The 16,716-nt window shown below is 36.6% G+C and overlaps 1 protein-coding gene across 4 annotated transcripts in view; it reads right to left on the bottom strand.

The window, feature by feature from the left end:
* Positions 1-2,883: 2,883 nt before the first annotated feature.
* PPP2R3A (protein phosphatase 2 regulatory subunit B''alpha) overlaps positions 2,884-16,716 on the bottom strand; it is a 186,074-nt gene continuing 172,241 nt past the window's right edge. For all 4 annotated transcript variants that reach the window (XM_055321224.1, XM_055321223.1, XM_055321225.1 and 1 more), the window contains one exon: positions 2,884-3,503. In XM_055321224.1, coding sequence (XP_055177199.1) covers positions 3,371-3,503 — 133 coding nt within the window. In that variant the 3' untranslated portion in view covers positions 2,884-3,370. The remainder of the gene's footprint in view (positions 3,504-16,716) is intronic.

Genomic DNA, 16,716 nt, shown 5'->3' with positions numbered 1-16,716 from the left:
TGTTGTAGAATACTGAGGAGTCTGGGATAGTATGCTCTGAATGGCCTATATTATATACATTTGGGGGAGAATAATTCTAGTGCCTTGAGTTTTGCATTGTTTTTCTTTATACCATGAGTTACTTAGGAATGCTGACCAATGGTTGATTAGGGATGAGGGAGAAATTATTACTGTAGTAACTGGATTTACTTTATCAGGGTTTGAAACCATCAAAACAGTAACAGCTTTTAATATGATATATCTTCAGTTCTTTGAATCTTTGTTAATATACACAAATGATAGAAGTGTTAGAACTGGCAATTTATCTTTTTGGTTAGATTCATTAAGTCTGCATTTCTGTGCAGAACTATAATGTGGTTCTGGGATAAAGAATTCGTTTTATTTTACTGTGTTCTTAGTGTTCTTGAAACAACTCTATGGTGACCTTGCTGAAGAAAAGCAGTTTTACAACAGATTAAAAACAAAATTTCTTTTCCCATAAGTTACAAATATGAAATGCTTTAGAAAATACTGAGTTCAAAGTACAGTGTCAGAATCTAATACTTGGAATGATATATTAACTTTTCTCCTTTTCTAAAAAAATTGAGTTTTAGATACCCAAATAATAATCAGTTACACATTCTTTTAAAAGAATACATTATATCCAAGGCTAAAAAGTATACAAGGCTCAAGTCCCTTTTGATCCCTCTGATTCCCCATTTTTTAGTCCTCTTCCTTACTCTCCCCAAAGGAAATCACTTCTCAGTTATGAGGTGGTATTATCTTCCTTTATAATTTGCCCAGGAGTTCAAAGAGTTATTCTTTGAAACTCAAGTTTGTTTACAGTGTTACTCTTTCAACTCTTTCAAACATAAAAATGAAGTGCAAGTGTGAGTAAAACCAAAAGTGTGTAGTAGATTATCTTAGTGAACATGGTTCATATTTGACAACTTGTCTCTTTATTTAGTTTTGCAAAAAGGGAAAAACAAAAACAAGTTAAATCATGCAGGTTTCTCCACCCAAACACACTTCTGTAACATTTCCAAAAATTGAGCAAATGACTTACCTCATTTGATTAATCTAGAATTTTATATAAACACTTTGAATTGTACACAATGACATAGATAAGTTGCAGAGAAAATACACAGAATTTCATTAGTTTGATTACCTGGGCAATTAATGTTATGTTACGCTGTGAAACTCATTTTTCATTGAATAGCATTAAGACCATGATAACCCTCTATTTAATTTTTATCAAAGAGCCTGGGTTATTGTAAAAACTTGGAATTTCCAATTGGGCAGTAGTGATTTTATTCAGTGAGATCTTTACCAGAAAGTCAAATATATACTGTTCTAGTTTCTCAATTCACATTTCTTGCATTCAATTCTTAAGAAAGGACTACAGTGAAACACTTATGTCTGAAAATATGATACTCTGGGTAACCTAAATTAAAATAGCTTTATCTTAAATGGAATGATACTGGTAGGTGTTACTTTTTATAATTATGGACATTTGAAACAGACCAAAGTAAAAGCAAGAGGAGTTCAGTAAGGTGACACAGGTAAAAAGATAAAAGCCAAATAGTATTAAAAATCAAATGTGTATTAGAAATTTGAATTTTTATATTTTGCTGATGAGTCTTAGTTTAGATCATTATGGATAATAAAACCTTTAAGCCATACCTGCCTTCTAAAAAAGGTATGTTAAATATTTTATCTGAAATTTTAAAGTAATTGGTTTCTCTCCCTGGTAAAGGGTGGATAGAATAGATGGTAAATTTTGTGTATCACAAATACTTGTAATCCTAATTTACTAGTGTGTTTAGATTATTACATGTAGTGTTTCCTAAAAATTTAGTCATTTTTTAAGCTTTTAATTCTTTGTGAACTATTAGATAACAAATTTTAATATTTATCACTTTTCTGTAACCGTTAAAAGATTAGTTCTGATCATGAAAGGTGAAATAACAGGCAATGGAGAATACTGAAAAGAAGAACTACTGTTACTGTACCAGTTGATGGTACCTTTCCTAAATTGCCCTTATCTCTGTTTTTGCCTATCATAGTCCAAGGTTTGATTATTTCTTTTTTTGACTTTGACATCAGGAGAAACCAAAGCAGGGTGGCAAGGGCAGCAATTCTGACATTCAAGACTAGTGGTTAAAGCAAAAAACCCAGAGGGAAAGGTGATGACTTTGACAGAGATGGATGTTAAAAGTTTCTTGGGGGTTTCTTTTGCTTACACTATTAGAAGTGTCCATCTTTTTTCATAGTTTATTTTCAGTTTTATCTTTAAGGATATTGCAGGATTTGGGTGCACTGTGACTCGCTGAAAAAATGTAGAATTCTGTAATGAACACACTATAGTACAGATGAAATAGGTTTCCTTTATGAGTGGTATCACTGCTTTCTTCCATTCTTTTGATAAATATTGAGGTGGAATATTTAAATAGTAGTTCCTTTTCAACATGAAGGGATAATGTTTACATTTGAGGCTCTTACTGTTGGCTTAATCTAATATTCAGTGATGAATACATCTATTCGAATATCACTAAGTCTTCAAGTAGGCCTTCTGATGGGAAGTATAGATGGGGCGTCAACTAATTTGGAGTTAATGAGTCATTCAGTAATTCTCCACAGATTGTTAGAGAAGTTAAAAGGAAATTTTTTTTTCAAGTATGAGTCAAATTCTGTACTTAGAAGTTTTTCATTATATTTTATATAAGATCCACAGTCAAGATGGGGAGAGATTATTCAGAGCTTGCCAAGATTGGAAGGCCCAGTGGTTACAACACCTGAGGATGTAAAGTGACTAGCAGTTTGGCAGGTCATTGTGAAATTATATTAAACCAAGTAAGTTCAAGATCTTTGAACTCCAGTACACATATTAAAAAGTCTCTGAGATGTTTTGGCAGTGCTTTTATTACCAAGTCACTTCTGGAGGCCCTTAACTGCTTTTTTAAGTTCCAGAATTTTTTTGACTCAAGTTTTCTGCAAGTGAAAGTTTCTTCTGGGTTCCATAGGAGCCCTGAGGGGCCTCAGGGATATTGGGCAACAGAGGCAACTCTTCTGCAGAGAACTGTGCTTGGCACTGTCCCCAAGAGATCCTTGGTACATTCAGGGGTGAAGAGTGCTGATTCACAGACTTTGGAAGGTGATGTATATCATTGTATTTGGAGGAAAAGCTCTGTAGTAGGAGGTTTGAGGCAAATTGGAGGAGTCTCCCAAATTATGTGTATCCAGACCTATTGCTTAAAAATGTTTTTAAAGTTCCTCGTGCAGATACACACTTGCAGAAATCAAAGCCTTTAAAAAGCAGTATGCAAACGAGAATCTCCACAAGAAAAAGACATTTAAAATACGTATCTCTCTTTCACGTAGACATTGGCAGCTACTCTTCATCCACTGATTGAAGCTTTCCACATTTCTCTGAAAGGCTCGAGGTTACTGTTTTACTTTTATTGCCTTTGTTTCCAATTTCAGAGGGAGAGGCAGGTTCCTCTGTTTCATAATCTTCAAAGGAGCTGAAAGAACAAACAAGTGAGTTACTGATTTTCTTAAAAAATTTCAATGTTTGGGTAGGAATCAATATGGCAAACTAGGGGCTGAAGACCACCAGCTTGCAAAAGAAGCTCAGTTGTTAAATGTCAGCTGTAAACAACTAAGCCATTGGAGGAGAAAGTGCTTCCACCTAGAACAGCAAACATTCTCCCTGTTGTTTAAAGCCCAGGTTCATGTGCTGTATCCAGCTTTCCTAGGAGTGCTGGTGGGAATGAAAGCATTACAGGTTAGGCTATAGTGGGGAGGGTGTGCGGTCCATAAAGTACAAGCTTTATATGAATGCCTTCCATGCAGCGGGGAGCCTTCTCACCTCGCAAGTTGCTTTATAGCTTCTCTGGTTTCCAAGAAGTACATTTTGATGTGTAAGTATATACACAGAGCAGATTAAAGCCCATTCATGGATCTCCTATTCCTTACCGAACTTCCCAGCGTAGTCCCTTTGCTTATTCCTCTTAAAAGTTATTGGTATCCCCTGAGTTCCATTACTTCCAGGCTGTCCCTGAGGGTGGCCTTAGGCAGGGATGATAAAATATTTTACCTAATAGGAATGATGGCTGCTTGAAAAAATAAATTGATAAATATGCTGAGGCTACATCTGGACCCAGAAAAATATACATGATAATTACAAATGTCTGATAGAGATTTGGTATCACCAGCTTAATCTTTTCACCCAGTTCGTTGCAAGAACTTTACACAGTATCTGTGCAGAAACTTCTGGACATACAGTCCTTTCATCAAAAAGGCCAGCTAATGAGGAAATCTATGTTGAAGCAGGTATGCCCAGTAGTAGAGGCGGTACCTATTCAACTTTTTTTTCAGAGATTTAAGAGCATGAGTAAGCACTAGTGGGGGGGGGGGGCAGAGGGAGAGGGAGAAGCAGGCTCCCCAGGCTAAGCAGGGAGCCTGATGTGAGGCTCCATCCCAGGACCCTGGGGTCAGGACCTGAGCCAAAGGGAGATGCTTAAAGGACTGAGCCACCCAGGTGCCCTCGCTATTCAACCTTCCAACACATTTTTGAATAGACAGTAGACAATGTTAAAAACAAAAAACCTATCTGATGTTTGGAAAACTCACCCTTGGGTACCAACTTGTAATCCTATCAAAAATTATTTAACAACTTCATTTTGTAGAAATATCCCATTCTATACTTGTTTCTGTTCCATTCTTGCATCACCTTGAGGCCTCAATGTAACCAGCATCTGCTGGGGGAGGCATTAACGAGGGTAACTACTGTAATGGAAGTGAGGCAGGGTTGATGGTCGAGCCTCCATTTCTGGAACAAAATTCCCAAAAGTTAATTCTAGCAATGCAGTGACAGATACTGTGACTGCTTATTTCCTGTCAAGAGTAGAAGACATTTTCTTCCTCTTGATGCTCAAACTTACTGTCTGAGCCCTCAGGGTGTTAAACATTTTAGTGCAGATCTGCAAATAAGTTAGGCCTGAACTGAGCCAAATGCTAGGAATACAATGGTGAAAAAGAACTAGCTGCTTCCTCACAGAGCTTGTAGCCTAATGGAGGCCATCTGGAATAATGGTTAAGTGTTTTATAGCTTTAGAGCATGGGCTTCAGAAAAGTCAGGTTCCAATCTCAGTTTGATCACTTAATGTGATTTTGGGCATGTTACATAACCCTTCTGCATCAGTTTCCTCAACTAATAAGTTAATAGCAGTTCCTACCCTCCAGGGTCAAGTGGACATTAAATCATAAACTCATGAAAAATGTTATTTGCTATTCTCATGATTGAGAATTGCTGGGGCCTACTAGAACAAGATGGTGACACCTAATCCAGTGTTGGAGGGGCAGAATCAGGGTCACATTTTATGTATGTCCATTTGTGAATGTAATTTTTACAAAGGAATTTTTCTTCCCACTGTAGTCTCATACCAGAAACGGGATTTCTAGTAATGGATTTGAACCCAGCCTAGTACACAAAAATATTCTCAAGCCCTGTGGGTCGGTTAGAGTGGAATGCCACCTGAATTTTTTTCATACTTTCAAGGCACCAAGAGCAGTACTATGCACAAAGACTTTGGAGGAATCTTCTGGATTGAGGGAGTTCATTCAGAACCTTTTATCAGTGTTTGGAGACTTACACTCTATCTCAATGTTTCCAAATGGGGGTGATTTGTTCCTCCTGGGGACATTTGGCAATGCCTGGATGCATATTTGTCACAACCGGGTGGGTCCTCCTGGCATCTAGTGGGTTCAGGGATGCTGCTAAATATCCTACAATGTGCTAGATGACAACTCACAACAGAATAATCCAGCTTAAAACAGTACTGTTCAGAAACCCTGCTCTACCTCTTGCCCCTTCAGTGTCAGTACATCCCAGGATTCTGGACTAAGCTCTTCTCATTTTGTATTCTCTTGGACAGTCTTTCTTAAAGCTTTATCCACCACTTGTTTACCTGTGGTTTCTAAATGTACATGTCCAGCCTAAGCTTCTTGCTAATGTGGAGACTGCCATGTATCCAGTTGCTTAGTCTATGGCTTTTCCTCATGGCAATATATACAAAGTTGAACTCCTCCTTCCCACACCCTTGGCTCTACCATAATCTTCCCACTTAAAGCCAGAAATCCAGTAATCCCAAATTTCTCTTCCCTTCTCATTTGCCCTCCCTTCTTCAAATCCAGCCAGTCTCTTCTACCATTTACAATAATACATGGGCACATCTTGCCGCTCCCTCCCTATTGCCACTGATACAGTCCACAGCACTATATTTCATTGCTTGGATTATTGCAATAGTTTTCTAACAACTGGTCTTCCTGCCTTCACTCTTGTCACATACCCTCTGCCATTGTGATACCATGCTATCTACCTTGTCAAAATGGGTTACAGGCTTGGGACCTAGTGCCACTGTATGTGTTCTTCAGTGGCCTGCAGTGCCCTTACCCTTTGGTTAACTTATGTTCATCTTTTAATCTGAAATGGCATTTAAAAGGTCCCTCATTCCTAGTGCCTGAGTAACCACCATTTTCAAAAAAATTCATTTAAATGATCTCTACATCTGATGTAGGACTCAAATTCATGACCCCGAGGATCAAGAGTCACAAGCTCTTTAGGATGAGCCAGCCACGTGCCCCACATCCATCCCTCTCTATCAAGTAAGCTCCATACCCAGCATGGAGCCCAACGTGGGGCTTGAACTTATGACTCTGAGATCAAGACTTGAGCTAAAATTGAGCCACCCAGGCGACCCGTTAAAATTTTTTAAAATTCCAGTTAACGGGGGATCCCTGGGTGCCGCAGCGGTTTGGCGCCTGCCTTTGGCCCAGGGCGCGATCCTGGAGACCCGGGATCGAGTCCCACGTTGGGCTCCCGGAGCATGGGAGCCTGCTTCTCCCTCTGCCTGTGTCTCTGCCTCTCTCTCTCTCTCTCTGACTATCTTATTAATTAAATAAAAAAAATAAAATTCCAGTTAACATACAATGTAATATTAGTTTCAGGTATACAGTATAGTGATTCATCACTTGTATACAATACCTGGTGCTCATCACGAAAAGTACACTTCTTAATCCCCACCACCATCTTTTATTTAGATGCCTGCAAGGGCTTCCTTATTTGTCTCCCTGCTTCTCTTCTTTAACCACTACTGATCTGAAGATTACTATCCTCAAAAAATGTAAGTGGGATTATATTACTTCCTTAACTCTTTTTCAATAGCTTCCCGAGGACCTGCATGATCTGGGCCCTATCTTTCCAGCCACATTTCTCTCTCTTCTCATTATATTCCAGCCATACCGGTCTTTTAAAAAAATGTCCTCAACATGTTTCCTGCCTCAGAGCCACTTACGTTTTTCTTCCTCTACCTAGAACATTTTTGCTCCCTGCTTTTTTCATACCTATTTCCTTCTCAACCTTTAGGCTCTCAACACCTCAGGAAATTTCTTTAGCACCTTAAATCGCAATTCTCTCTCCATTACTGATTTACTGTTTGTTTCCTTCACAATTATATAGTTGTCTTCCTCACTTGACTATAAAGTTTTCATTTTCCAACTCACTAATTTCATTGGGCTACATATAGTATAGTAACTGGCAGTAGGTGCTCAAAATGATGAATAAAAAGTGACGTCCTAATGTGCATTGTGAAATGATGTGTCAAGTTGTCAGGGAAGGGTGGAGTAAAATGGTGTGTGCAGAGGTACTCTTGAAGTCATTGAAGTCAGAACTCTTAAGAGTCTAAATTTTATTCTGTTCTCTAGGAATTTCTGAAGGAGACAGTTAACATTCCTTCTAAATGACCACTTCCAGGTTTACTTGTACGTAACTGGGATTCCTCTGAGCACAATTGAAGGTTATTTTATGAAGTATTCTGTTAATTTAATTGGCTATTTCTGAATGAGTAGCAGGGTCAGAGGATTGAAGCAGAACTCCTACGGTTCACAAATAGTTCACTAGGAAGCTTAGTGTTGAGAACAAATTATTTAACCTAGTATTAACATAATGTTAGCATAAGGGAAAATGACGGGTATTTTTGCTAGCAGTATGTTTGCCTTTAGAAATCTGTTTCCCTAAGTAGTTAGTTTCCCTCTCAGATAAGCAATTTCTGGGCAAAAGTATTAAGGCTGGTTTTGCAGATTCTTGGAATAAATAATGACCAGCACATATATGGTCAAAAAAGGATTTGTGTGGTTTAAGGGTGTTGTCTGGGAATTGTGGTTTGATTCCATTTTTGGGATTCTATTTGTAGGGGTAAAGGGATAGAATATTTGATTTAGGGTTTGAGAAAATCTAAGACATATGCTGGCTATAAGCATAGAATGAAATGTTAAGTAGTTCTTTAATTTGGAGTCTTATAAAACTTTAGAAATAGGAGTGGATGAATTTTACCTTTATAGTTTCAAATTTTAAATCACTTATATAAAATGGATTAACTGAAATTACCTACAAAGTTGGATATTTGGTTTAGTGCATTGCCTTGTTGACCCATTCATTAACTAGAAAATCTTTTGTTTCAACTCTTGTTAAAGTTTGTTAATATACACCATCTACTTTCTTGCCTCAGAAGGTTGATCTCACTTCATGTTTGGTCTCTTGCAGTTCCCTAGGGTCATGAGCCCTCAATTGTTTATTCTTTTTTTTTTAATTAAAAAATATTTATTTATTCATGAGAGACACACAGAGAGAGGCAGAGGCACAGGCAGAGGGAGAAGCAGGCTCCATGCAGGGAGCCCGATGTGGGACTTGATCCTGGGTCTCCAGGATCACGCCTTGGGCCAAAGGCGGCGCTTAAACCACTGAGCCACCTGGGCTGCCCCAATTGTTTATTCTTAGTCTGCATGTAGATAGTATAAAAATTTGGGTTAAATATATTTGAATCATGAACTTGGAGGGATAGGGTCTCATTCATTTTTATTACTAACCACAATGCCTGGCATTGAGTACCAGTGAATCTCTATTGAAATAAAATTGGGTTTTGTCTTGTTTTGCTGAGTGCCAGAAAAATTAAAACATGTTAAATTCAGGTCCATATAAAGCTGCTGTTTACTGAGGACTATTAAACATGATTCAGAACTATTCTACTTGTAAGATTATACTCATGCTGTAGATTAATTCCTGTCATTGCTTCTTTCTCTCTTCTCATGTCGCTGTTACATACACTCATGTTACCTTGCCTTCCCCTACTGCTCCTCTGTTAAATTCTCCCACTTTGTTGAGGACAGTCAGGCTGCACACAACCCTTTACTCCACACTTGACTCTTACTCATTCCTAGAAGATGATCTAGTGGGTTTTGGGCTGGCCTTTGCCTACAGTACCTTATTTTCCAGTGTTGATGGAAGTAAATGTACAACTATTACAAAGAGTAATTCATAGAAGTTTATACATAATATAAAGGAAAAAGCTACTTTTAAAAACATTCCGGAGTAAACAGTTCTACATATTCTAAATGTCCAATAATAGAGAAGTGGATGTGAGTTATTGCTTGAGAAAACACTTCTGAAGCATTAAAAGTCATTCAGTAACATTGAGTGTCAAAAAGAAATACACTAAAAGTGTAAATAATGGTTATCTCTGGATGACTGAACCAAGGGTGATTTTAATCTCTATTTTCCAATTTTTCTGCAGCAAGCCTTTTAGTAATCAAAGACATTCAGAATAAAAAAAGCAAATTGTGTTCAGTCTAGGTTAATCAAATGTAAAGCTGTTGGTGAAATACCAGAATATCCTGTAAGAAATGTTTTAAGATAACGTAAAATATTCTTAACTAAAAATATGAAGTAATCATATATTTGCCAAATTGCCAGAAAGGTTTGTTTTTAATATTGTAGGTCTCAGCTTCCTAAGGTAAAGACCCTTTAGCCTGCTTTACATAATTTTTTTGTATTGCAGAATAATTTCTGCAATAATTTCTTTATTGAAGAAATCATAAGAATGTTAATTATAAATTTGACATCCTAACCTGTTCTCTTCATATAGGTGGCACACACAGTTGAATGTAACTAGTATCCTCTCTCATTTCCCCTATGATCATTCATTACCTTGACTTTATACAAATGCTGTTAAATGTTGTGATCATGTCCTGTGCTAGATGTGGTAATTCACAATGTTTGCAGCCTCAGTGTTTGCAGTCTTTCACCTCATTCATATCTGGAGTCATTAGTAGGTTATTATTAAAGGCTTTATTCAAGTACCAGCCTTGAATCAGGTGGTAGAGGTACCTGACAAAGTCTACCTATGATGTTTGTTAGATGGTAAAGTAGATGGGGAATTTCAAGTTGTTTTGGGAGGGTCAAGTTGTCTGGATTCTTGTAGTTATCCTGTAGTGAGGGTGGCTGTTGAATGACTGTTGCCTTCTATGTCACTCAGTAAACATTTGCTAAGGATCTCCTACATCCCTAACATTTTGCCAGGTGCTAGGATTAAAAGATGAATAAAACTGTTCTTTGTGGGTGCCTGTCTTTGGGGGTTGCTCAGTAGGTTAAGTGACGACGGACTCTTGATTACAGCTCAGGTCTTGATCTCAGGGTTGTGAGTTCAAGTCCCAAGTTGGGCTCTGTACTAGGTGTGGAGGCTGCTTAAAAAACAAAAAACAAAAAACAAAATACCAAATAAAAAAAATGTTTTTCTTTGCCCTGGAGAAGCCCAGGTTCTTGTGGAAACACAAACAACTCCATTTTTCTCAGCACTTATATGCTTGACACCGTTGGATGCATTACAGATATATAATTCTCAGTATGGTCCTGTTGTTTTATGCAGTATATTTACTGTGTGTCAAATGTGTGCCATGTACTGTGTCCTGGAAATGAAGGGAATAAGGTGTAGGTAGTGGAATGGTAATGTTACAGCTGATTAAATTCTAGTTCAGAGAGGTTATGTAATTATGGCGACAATCACAGAAGTGGTAGTAACAATAGCCAATGTTCATTGATTACAGAGCTACTATCCCTAAGGGCAAAGTACAAGGATACTATACACATTGTCTTAATTCTTTAAACAGCTTAGTGTGACAGGTGGTACCCTCATTGTATAGGTGATGCTGAGGCTTGGATGCCTGGGATTACACAGCTAGTTAAGTGAAAGAGCAAGGATCTGAAATTAATTAGGTTTGTCTAACTCTAAATTCCATGCTCTTAGCCATGATGTTATGTTGCATCTCTTCCCAAACAAGGAGTAGTAACAATAGTAATAGCTACTATTCATCAGGTATCTACTATGTGCCAGGTGTTTAGATATATTATCTTAGATTCTCACAACCATCTTGGAACATAGTTGCTGGAGTCTTCTGAAACTGAGCCTGAGGAGTCAGATAACCTGTCCAGCTGGTGAGTGTAGGTAGAACCGGATCTGTCTGGCTCCTTTCTAAGCCTCTGCTCTTTCCATAGTACCAACCATTCTTTCTCCATTGCTACTATCTGAATCTGGTATATTTTGTTTGACAGACTCACTCTGATGTATTTGTAATTCCCCTTGAGATGAAGCCCTAGGTGGTGTAACCCTGGGATTCTGGGTCTGGCCTTACGTTTGGACATAGCACTCAGCTATTAACTCTAAACAGGTCTTCCTTTTCCTTTAACATTCTAGTTCTCTATAGGCTGTGGCTGTTGTAAACCTTCTCTTCAGGACTTCATCACCCACATGTGCTCTATGGAGGTCTTATCTCCTATATATAACATGAGGAGTGTCCAGCAGAAGCCTCTCATACACACTGGTCAAATTTCATTACAGCTGGTCTCTGCATCTCCTCTCTTGACCCCTCCCTTTTTCTTCAGTCTGCGACCCTTTGCCTCTCCTCTCTCCTCTCCAGGCACAACCTGAGCAGTACAACTGGAAAAAACTTGTTTGAGCCAGTTAGTTTTTCTCTTTAGCTGCCATCAGTTTTTCTTTTTAGAGTAACAAACTTCTAAGTGTTTATGCCTATCTCTGTTTTCTCCTTTCTTTTATAGCAGGTTACAAAACAGTATGTAATATAAATTCCATTTTTATAAAACATTATCTATTTGCATTGAAATGTCTGGAAGGGAAGAAAGGCTGTCTCTGAATGGTGGATTTTAAGTGAAGTTTTTGTTTATCTGTATTTTCTACCTCTTCTGCTGTGAATACTTACCACCTATGTATTATCTATTTAAACATATTACCCTATGTAAACATAAGGGAGATAACTTTTTTCCTATTTATTAAAGTAATACATGCTTGTTTTATGAACCTTATAAATTACAGACCAGTATAAAAAAACAAACTACTTGTAATCCCATGGCCCAGAGTTATGTTGTAGCCTTATCTTTAGCTTGCATATATAGATGTACACATTTGTAATGATGAAATAATTACAATTTTCTAACCCCCAGTGTGTTTTGTGTAAACACAAATTCCAATGTTTGTATAATATGACACTGTATACTATGACTTATTGAGCCATTCTATTACTGTACATTTTTGTTACTTTGAATTTTTAAATATAGAATGACCAGTGACAAATGCCAATTGTTTGGATAGAACAAATCTATTCAAATTTCTGATTATTTACAAACTAGAATTATGAATCAAAGGGTATAAATTCAGGCTGTTATATACTGTCAAATTACTTTCCAGGGAGGTTGGGCCAATTTGTTTCTACCAACAATATCTGAAAGTGTTTGTCTTACTGCATAGTGAGCCTAAAGTGAGATGGTACTGCAGTGTGCTTCCTCTTTGAGAAGAATTTTAAGAATACTTTAATTGCATCTATCTGTTTTCCCTGCTTACTCAGGGATCCTATCGATCCTATCTGTGTTCACCAGTATCTGATAATGCGTAGTATACAATAGAAATATAAACACATACTGAATTAATATTATCTTTTAACAAATTATCTTTTAAAGAATTGCTGCCAGTTTCATAAGATAAAAACTTTTTGACTCTTGCTTTTTTACAAGTTTTACTGAAATACAATTTACATGTAATTCACTGACCTTAAAGTTCAATGTGTTTTAGTAAATTTTTTTTTTTTAGTAAATTTTTACATTTGTGCAATCAACAGCACAATCTAATTTTATAACACTTTAATCCCTCCATCCATCCCACCTCTCCCTTGTGCCTGTTTGCATTCACTCTTATTTCTGGAACTAGGCAACTACTGATCTGTTTTCTGACTCTAAAATTTGGTCTTTTCTAGAAATTTCTTATAAATGGAATCATATAATATGCAGTCTCTAGTGTTTGGCTTCTTTCGCACAGAGTGGTATTTTTGAGAGACTCATCCATCGCATGTATTAGTTCTTTTATTTATTGAGGTATAATTGATATACAATGAATTGCTCATACTTACAGAATCTGACTTTTGTATATACCTGTAAAAGCATTACAACATTTAAGATCATGAAAATATCCATTCCCCTGCCTCCCAACCAAAGTTTACTCATGCCCCTCCATAATCACTGCTCCCTTTCTCAGGTAACCACTTATTTGCTGTCATGATGGATTAATTTGCATTTTCTAGAATTTTATTTTATTTTATTTTTTTTAATTTTTATTTATTTATGATAGTCACAGAGAGAGAGAGAGGCAGAGACACAGGCAGAGGGAGAAGCAGGCTCCATGCACCAGGACCCCGATGTGGGATTCGATCCCAGGTCTCCAGGATCGCGCCCTGGGCCAAAGGCAGGCGCCAAACCGCTGCGCCACCCAGGGATCCCATTTTCTAGAATTTTAAATAAATGGAATCAAATGGGTCACACATACTTTTTTGTTTAGCTTCTGTCATTTAGTTTGAGATCCATCCATATTGTGTTTATCAACAGTTCATTCTTCTCATTGCTGAATAGCATTCCATCTTATGTATATACTATATTTTATCAATTCACCAGTTTGATGTATATTTGGATCATGCCCAGTTTTGGGCAGCTATGAATAATGCTATAAACATTCATGTACAAGCCTTAGGGTGAACATTTTTCTTAGGCAGATTCATAGGAGTGGAACTGCTGATTCATCGGATAAGTGCATGATTACTTGTTAAGAAATTGCCAAACTCATCTAAGGAAGCTATATAATTTTACCTTTCATCAGTCCAATGAATAAGGTTCCAGCTTCTCCATATCGTTGTTAACTAGTGATTTTAGTTGGTCTGATGGCTAGGTGGTATATTTCACTGTGGTTTTATTTTATTTTTTATTTTTTTATTTTTTTTAAATTTTTATTTATTTATGATAGTCCACACACACACACACACACACACACACACACACACACACACACACACACACAGAGGCAGAGACAGGCAGAGGGAGAAGCAGGCTCCATGCACCAGGAGCCCGATGCGGGATTCGATCCTAGGTCTCCAGGATCGCGCCCCGGGCCAAAGGCAGGCGCTAAACCGCTGCGCCACCCAGGGATCCCTCACTGTGGTTTTAATTTGCATTTTCCTAATGTCTAACAATGTAGAACATCTTTTCATAAAATTATTTGCTGTTTGTATCTCTAAGTTGTTTATTCAGATCTTTTGTCTGTTTAAAAGTTAGGTTATATCTTTTTATTGTTGAACTATAAGAATTCTTTATATTTTTGGGTATGAGTCCTTTATCAAGATGTTTTGGAAGTATTTTCTCTTAGTGTTCATTTTCTTAATGGTGCCTTTTGAAGCAATAGTTTTTAATTTTGAAGGAAATCCAATTTGTCAGTATTTTTTATTGCTCTTGCCTAACCCAAGATCAAAATGATTTTCTCCTGTTTTATTCTAGAAGCTTTAAGGTTTCTCCTCTCACATTTAGGTCTTTTATTCATTTTGAGTTCTTTTAATATACAGTATGAGGTATGGATTTTGGGAGGTCTTTTTTGGGTGGCATATGGGTATCCAGTGATTTTAACATATTTTTTGAAAAGATCATTCTTTCTTCACTGGTTGAAAATTAATAATTGGCCATCCATATTGGGTCTATTTCTAGGGTGTCTTAATCTATTTTTATATATGCCAGTGCTACAATGTAATTGTTTTATAGTAAATTTGAAATTAGGCAACCTGATCCTTCAGTTTTGTTCCTTTAAAGAAAAGAGTTTGGCTATTCTGGGTACTTTGCATTTCTACATAAATTTTAGGATGAGTTTACCAATTTCTACAACAAAAACCTGCAGAGATTTTAATAGGGAATTCATTAAATCTGGATTTGGAGGAACTGACATTTTAACAGTACTTAATTTTCTAATCCAATTTAGATCAGCATCATTTTTGCAGTTTTCAGTGTACAAGTATTATAGCTCTTTGGTTATATTTATTCTTAAATATTTTGTTCCTTTTGATACTAATATGAACGGAATTATTTTTATTTGAATTTCCCTAATGGATTATTCACTGTACATGGAAATACAACTAATTTTTGTATATTGAACTTATATTCTGAGGTCTTGCTAACTACTAACTCATTAGTCTTGGTAGCTTTCAGGTAGATTCTTAGTATTTTCTGCTTCAAGGTTACATAATCCATGAATAGACAGTTTTACTTCCTCCTTTACAATCTGAATACTTTCAAAGTCTTTTTCTTGTCTTACTGTAGGAGACAGGACACTCAGTTACAATGCTGAATAGAAATGATGGATAGAAACATCTCTGATCTCAGGGGAAAGGCATTCAGTATTTTACCATAAGAATGATGTTAACTGTAAATGCCTCTTAGCCAGTTAGGAAAGTTCCCTTCTATCCTTATATGGGTGAGAATTATTGCGATTGGATGTTGGATTTTGTCAAATGCTGTTTTGTGGGTCCATGTAGATGACTGTGTGTTTTTTGCCACTTATTAATATGGTATATTAAGTCAATAGATTATTGGATGTCAGTCAGCCTTCTGTTTCTGGGATAAACCCCACTTACAGTATATAGTCTTTTTTTATATGCTGCTGGATTTGATGTGCTAATATTTTATAATAATTTTTGTATTGATGGCCTTGAGGGTTGTTGGTTTGTAGCATTCATTTCTTCTGGTATTTTTGTCTGGCTTTGGTATCAAGGTAGTATTGGCTTTATAAGACAAGTTTGGAAGTGCTCCCTCTTACTGTTAGTTTATGAAAGTCTTTGTTAAAGACTGGTATTATTTTTTTCCCCTTAACTATTTGACAGAATTTGTCAGTGAAATCATCTGGACCTAGACTCTTCTTTTGGTAAAGACTTCTAATAATCAGTTCACTATCCTTACTTCGATATAGTCTATTCTGATTTTCCTTTTCTTCTTGAATCAGTTTTGGTAATTTGAGTCTTTCTAGGATTGTCCTATTTCATCTAAGATGTGAAATTTATTGGGACAAAGTTCATAATATTTCTTTATAATTATTCAAAGTTCTGTAGTGTCTATAGTGATGCCTCCTCTATTCTTGATTTTGTTAATGTATGCCTTCTCTTTTTTTCTTGATCCAGATAAAAATTTACCTTAAAAAAAAAAGAACCAACTTCATGTCTCAAGAATTCTTTAATATTGTTTTCCTATTTTCTATTTCATGGATTTCTACTCTGATCTTTATTTTCTTATTTCTACTTATTTTGGATCTGGTTTGCTCTTTTTTTCTAGCTTCTTAAGGTAGAAGTTTATATTATTTGATGTGAGTTAGATCTTTCTGAGACTTCTCTAAACATTGCTTTAACTGCACCTCATACATTTTCATAGGTTCTTTTATTTTCATTCATTTCATGATAATGATATTCATGATAATGATAAAGTTCCCGGTGGTTTCTTCTTTGACTCATGTGTCTTTAGAAGTATTTAATTTC

The sequence above is a fragment of the Nyctereutes procyonoides genome, unplaced genomic scaffold, assembly GCF_905146905.1.
Source record: "Nyctereutes procyonoides isolate TBG_1078 unplaced genomic scaffold, NYPRO_anot_genome, whole genome shotgun sequence".
Taxonomy (NCBI): Eukaryota; Metazoa; Chordata; class Mammalia; order Carnivora; family Canidae; genus Nyctereutes; species Nyctereutes procyonoides.
Note: the sequence above shows the minus strand (reverse complement) of the source record. Positions and strands in the feature narration are given on the sequence as shown.